The 5,229-nt window shown below is 60.6% G+C and overlaps 2 protein-coding genes across 2 annotated transcripts in view; both read right to left on the bottom strand.

Moving 5' to 3' along the window:
- MNEG_1220 (putative urea active transporter 1) overlaps window positions 1-2,055 on the bottom strand; it is a gene marked incomplete at both ends in the record, with an annotated part of 4,079 nt that extends 2,024 nt beyond the window's left edge. Inside the window, 7 exons of the mRNA XM_014050302.1 lie at window positions 23-235; window positions 404-502; window positions 780-933; window positions 1,131-1,241; window positions 1,441-1,527; window positions 1,671-1,757; window positions 1,927-2,055. Of these exons, the coding sequence (XP_013905756.1) occupies window positions 23-235; window positions 404-502; window positions 780-933; window positions 1,131-1,241; window positions 1,441-1,527; window positions 1,671-1,757; window positions 1,927-2,055 (880 nt within the window). The remainder of the gene's footprint in view (window positions 1-22; window positions 236-403; window positions 503-779; window positions 934-1,130; window positions 1,242-1,440; window positions 1,528-1,670; window positions 1,758-1,926) is intronic.
- A 1,407-nt stretch (window positions 2,056-3,462) lies between these two features.
- The window catches only part of MNEG_1219 (aspartyl-tRNA(Asn)/glutamyl-tRNA (Gln)amidotransferase subunit A), a gene marked incomplete at both ends in the record, with an annotated part of 2,746 nt that continues 979 nt past the window's right edge, over window positions 3,463-5,229 (bottom strand). Inside the window, 3 exons of the mRNA XM_014050301.1 lie at window positions 3,463-3,935; window positions 4,111-4,419; window positions 4,566-5,042. Coding sequence (XP_013905755.1) covers window positions 3,463-3,935; window positions 4,111-4,419; window positions 4,566-5,042 — 1,259 coding nt within the window. The remainder of the gene's footprint in view (window positions 3,936-4,110; window positions 4,420-4,565; window positions 5,043-5,229) is intronic.

Here is a 5,229-nt window from a genome sequence, read left to right as displayed (position 1 = left end):
GGGGGGGGGGGGGGGAGCTCACAGTTTCCAATGACGTTGATGATACCAAAGACCAGGCCGTCGAGGGACATCATGGTCATGTAGGAGCCCTCCTTGTTGTGGGCAACCGGGAAGACCTTGCTCATTGTGGTGAGGTTGTCGTACACCTTGGAGATGGAGCCCAGCCCCACCTTGGAAGCGGGGTTGGCAAAGATCATGAAACCAAACACCACCAGTGCGATGTAGATCACAGCAACTGGGTTGGAAAGGGTGGGGCCATGATGAAGGTGAGTGTGCTAGGGCTCTTGTGGTTGCAGGGAATTGAAACACTAGTGTCCATTCATTGGCGTACCCCGAGTACAAGGAGGAAGCATGCAGTGTTGCATCTGCCAGCCTCGAGAGTGCCCCGGCCGGGCATGCTCACCGTGACCCCAGGCAGCCATGTAGGTGGCCTTGAGACCACCGTGGGCAGTGTACAGCATCACACCCACGGGAATCAGGAAGGCACCAGCATAGATGTTGACTGCGGAGGACAGCGAGGGCGGGAGGGTCGTCATGGAAGGTGGTGTCAAGGGATCTCGACCTCTGATACTGATGCTGACATCTTGGACCAAATGCATGATGTGGCTCTGCGGTCTTAGGGTGTGTGTTGCTTCTCTCGTACAGGAGCTGCACTGTGTAATGTGTCGTACCCTGGCCTAATGAGATGGATGCAATGTCCACAAAAACACCTGGTGGGCCTGGGGGATGAGGCGAATCCCACCCCCTTGGGCCAACCCCCCTCGTGAGGCCTTGCTCACCGCCAGACAGTGCCTCAACAACAGCTGCACCACCCAGGATGAGCATGGATGTGACGATAATGTTGGTCAGCATGCAGAACACCAGGAACACGATGTGTGCTGTTGTGCCCCAGCGGGCCTTGACAATCTCCAGGACAGTGTGGGTGGTGGGTGCCTGGAAGGGGCCCGGGGGACGACAGGGCAGGGGGCAGTGTGTGGGGGGGGGGGGCAATGCTTGGAACCGAGGCCGTGTAAGCACGCAGCGCCAAGCAAGAAGTTGTTTGTGATGCAGCTAACCTGGTTGCCGGTTGATCTCAGCGTTCATACAGATCAACTTGTCTGACCCAAGGCTGTGCGCTCTGCGCCACTCACCTTCCTCTTGACCTCGACGGCCAGCACGGCAAACAGCAGCACCTGGATGGTGGCGCCAGAGGCGTACCAGAAGGGGCCCGACACACCGTACTTGTAGGCAACGTTGGCAGACTGGTGGGAGCAAGGGGGAAGATGCAGGAGGGGGGAGAGGTCGTACGTGAGCCTTGGCAAAGCAGAAGGCACCAGGCGAGGTGTACCGTGCAAGGCAGGTTTGGTTGGGAGCCGGAGGCGGCTCAGGGCGCGGGGCAGGGCGCTGACCAGCCCTCACAGGCTCGCCATGCTCACCCCACCGGCCCACCACCCAACCCACCTGCAGGAGGGTGGCAGCCCAGGTCCACTTGGACACGATGTCGCAGGCTGTCAGGCCGGCCTTGACAGTGCGGCCAGCCGTGGAGAACTGTGGCATAGGGCAAGTGTGACATTACGGGTAAGGGGTTCCAGCCATTCGAGCAGACGGGTACAACTCGAGATGAGCAAGAGCACGCGCTCACACCAGGTTTGCTGGCCAATTGTCAGCCAGCGCTATGTGTGTCGTTTCACCTGCTCGGAGGTGTGGTTGGTGCCGCCATACTTGTAGTCAAGGAACACGATGCCGGAGGTGAGCAGCGTGAACAGGGCACCGAATGCCTGGGATGTGATAGGGACAGGACAGAAGTGGAAGGGGTTGCGTTGCTCAGGCGTGCAGAAAGATGTGCGCGTCTGAAGGTGTGATGAAAGGGACTCGCCAGACCCTGGGCAGTTCAGGAGAATAATGCATTGCGCTTGAAGTTGAAAGCGGCGCCCTGAGGGTGCTCACCACAACAATGACCCAGCCGAGAGCCTCAGACAGCGCGCGTGAGCCAGGTCCGAAGAATTCACACTGCCCAGGCGTAAACTGAGGGGCCCCGCCCCCCAGAACATCCTTCCATCCGTAGCATTCTGCCATATTGGTGGTGTCTGCAGGGGTGTTGGTCGCGAAGGGGTGTGGTGGGCATCAAGCCTGCTGAAATACAGTGAAGTTGGCACAATTCACCAGTCCAGCTCAGCCCAGGTGCGGGCGCGAGGCGCCGCATTTGCAGCACCCTGCACGTTGGCATTAGTGTTTTTTGCGAGGTAGCAACAGCAGGACAAGAGTGTGGCGCCCGCAAAGGCACGCTGTTCACGTTAACGCGCAGGGCGGCACCACGTGGATGGCCTTTTGGGGCACCCGTGGGTCCGCGCTGGGTGCGTTCCAGGCCTGCCAACCCCTGCAACAGAGGTGTTGAACTATTTTGCGCCTCTCACCTGGGCTCGGTCTTGTAGATGGCCCTACCCAAGCCGAGTTGAGCACGCTTGGTTGCGGGTGGAGGATAGAACTACGAGAGGGCAACCCTGGAATAGATCCACAGGGTTTTTTGAATGTAGTTTGCGAGGCGCGAGAGCCCTAATGTTTCATTTCGGGCTACGCACCGCATGTAACTCGTGAGTAACCCACGCCTGGCGGCACAGCTGGACGCGTGATGGACGTGGTTGCATCGGCTGAGGCGTATAAAGCTGCCTGTTCGGCCGTAAAGAAATCCAGGGCCAGCTGCGTGGCGGCCCATGTGCGCGCGTTGCACATGTGAGCGAGTGTGCCTTGGCGCAGCGCTGCCTCCGGAGTTGACGCGGCACTGCTGCAGCCGTCCTGCGCCTGCTATCTGAAAGTTGAAGATCTTCCAGCTGCGAGAGTTGCAAATCTGACTGGACGAGCAGCAAGTTGACGGCTGCAGGATCGGCAGTGTGTCAACCTGTGCTGGGGACGGCTTGGATCACGCGACAGTTGGCGTGTGATGGGACCATCGCAAAGGTCACATGCATGGTCGGCAGCATTACAGGACACGGCTGCAGCACCCCTGGGTATCCGATGATGGCATGTGTTTGGTCTGGAGTGCCCAGCCCCATTCCCTGCAGGCAAACCCTGGCAGGTCCGTGTGTCCGGCGCCCCGCCTTGGCCTGCCATTGCAGACTCTGCTCGGGGCATCTTGGATATGCTTCCAGACGGGCTCAACTGCTTGGCTGGCTTGGCTGGCAATGCTGTAAGGGCATAGTCTGGAGGTTTCGCGTCACAACGTTGCTTTGCCGCACTGCTGCGCTCTTTGGTGCGGGGCTTCACGAAGCACCGGCTATGCAGTGTAAGGGGCCGCTGGTGGGTTGCGCCTCTGTTGCAGCCTGTGCAAACGCCGGCCCCTTGGCTGTATTAAAGCCATGAAATGCATGGGTTCGGGCACATGTCAGTCCAAGCCTCTGTATTCATCAATACAGCATTACAGTGGCCCGGCGACTAAGTAGTGAATGCTGGTTTGAGTCTCACAATGTGCTGCTGGACTGCAGCTGATCAGAGCTGCACCGGCTGCACGCCGTGGCCCTCGGGCCCACAGCCCAAGCCCGTCCTTGCCACCATCTCAGCCGCTATGCCCCACACCCAGTCATCGTGCCACGCCGGCACTAGCAGCGTCACGCCAAACGGCATGACCACCTGGAGCGGCCCGCCAGCTGCTGCAAGCAGCTGCGCACGGTGCGTGGCAGCGCTGGGCCCTGCGCTGTAGTCCACGCGCAACAGCCCCGAGGGTATGGCAATGCCGGCCATGTCCAGAAGGTTGACAAAGTTTGTGAAGCGCCCGTTTTTTGCATTCTTGGGCCATATTGGCGGAGTCGCGCTCTCCTCTGCCTGTACCTCGGCGACTAGGTAGGGCTCAAGCGCCGTCGGCACCATCAGCAGATCGAAACGGTCCAGCTGCACGCGTGCGCGGGCGCGTAGCACCGCCATGCGAGCGATGTCATCAAACACGTCCGCTGCCGTGAACTTGCCTGGTGTGTAGTCAAGTACAAGCAGGTGGGGAGGGATGATTGAAGCAGAGTTTTCCACGGCCAGACATTTGAGTTTGAGATGTTTGAGACACAAAATTGAGTTGAGCGAAGGAAAGGAACCCGGAGTCATGTGAAAAGTGGAAGCTTCTCGCGCTCTGCCCCATAATTTGCGCACCCGAGCCGGAGATGATGGCGCGTGTGACAGACAGCAGCCGATCGTCGCCGTTGAGGGCGCTCTGCTGCGCCAGCGCCCCCGCCGGCCCGCCGCCTCCACTTGCCGCCGCCTCCAGGCCTGGCTGGCCCTGGTCCAGGAATGTGCGAACCCCGCTGTAGCGCTCCGCCACAAAGCTAGACTGGTAGAGCATGGCCGCCACCTCAGCAAAGGGAGAGAAGTCCACCTCCACCAGGGTGCCACCGACAGACTGAAGCCGCGCTACAGCCGCCTCAAACTCTTTTGCGCTGGCCGCAGCCATGTCAGGGCCAGCTGAATGAGAGGTGATACAGTGATATTTTTCAAACAAGTGGTTGAGGGGTTGACTGCAGCAGCAAGGAGAGGGTTTTGTTGCGCAGCCTGGGGAAAAGGGTTAATTCCAAAGCAAGTTGACCATGCAGCACCCACCCCAGACGCACCTGCTCCGTCCCACTCCAAGAATTCAGCGCTGGGGACCGCGAAGCGGAACGGCGCCTTGGATGCGGGCGGCGGGCGGATGGGTGCGGGCGTGCGGCGCCTCACGTCCTGCGCCCCTGCGTCAGCTGACCGCATGATGGCCGCCACCTCGGCCGCGTCCTCCACACTGCCGGCAAACACCGTGAGGCAGTCCAGCGTGGCGCAGGCAGGGACCACACCCACGCTGCTGACGCTGCCCACGGTGGGCTTGATGCCCACAATGCCGTTGTACCCTGCTGGCACACGGCCAGAGCCCGCAGTGTCGGTGCCCAGCGCAAACGTGACCAGCCGCGCCCCCACAGCGGCTGCTGACCCAGAAGAGGAGCCCCCCGGGATGAAGCGGCTGTCGAAAGCATTGGGGGCGACACCGTAGGGTGTGCGAGTGCCCACGAGGCCCGATGCAAACTGGTCGAGGTTGGTCTTGCCCACGTTGATCCCACCTGAAGGGGGGGGGGTTCCACGTGCGGCGCTGTGGGTGAGAGAGGGCTGTGAGATTTTGATTGATCTATGTGCTTTAAAGCTCGGAGCGATGGCATCAACCACCCTTTCAGCCTCAAGTCTGATGAGATGCACGTGGCCAGGAGCCACATCGTCCCGTGCTCCGCACCAGCCCCCCCGCCCCCCCCC

The sequence above is a fragment of the Monoraphidium neglectum genome (genome assembly GCF_000611645.1).
Source record: "Monoraphidium neglectum strain SAG 48.87 unplaced genomic scaffold scaffold00117, whole genome shotgun sequence".
In the NCBI taxonomy this organism is placed as follows: domain Eukaryota; kingdom Viridiplantae; phylum Chlorophyta; class Chlorophyceae; order Sphaeropleales; family Selenastraceae; genus Monoraphidium; species Monoraphidium neglectum.
The sequence above is the reverse complement of the archived record's forward strand: the minus strand, read 5'-3'. Positions and strand labels throughout refer to the sequence as shown.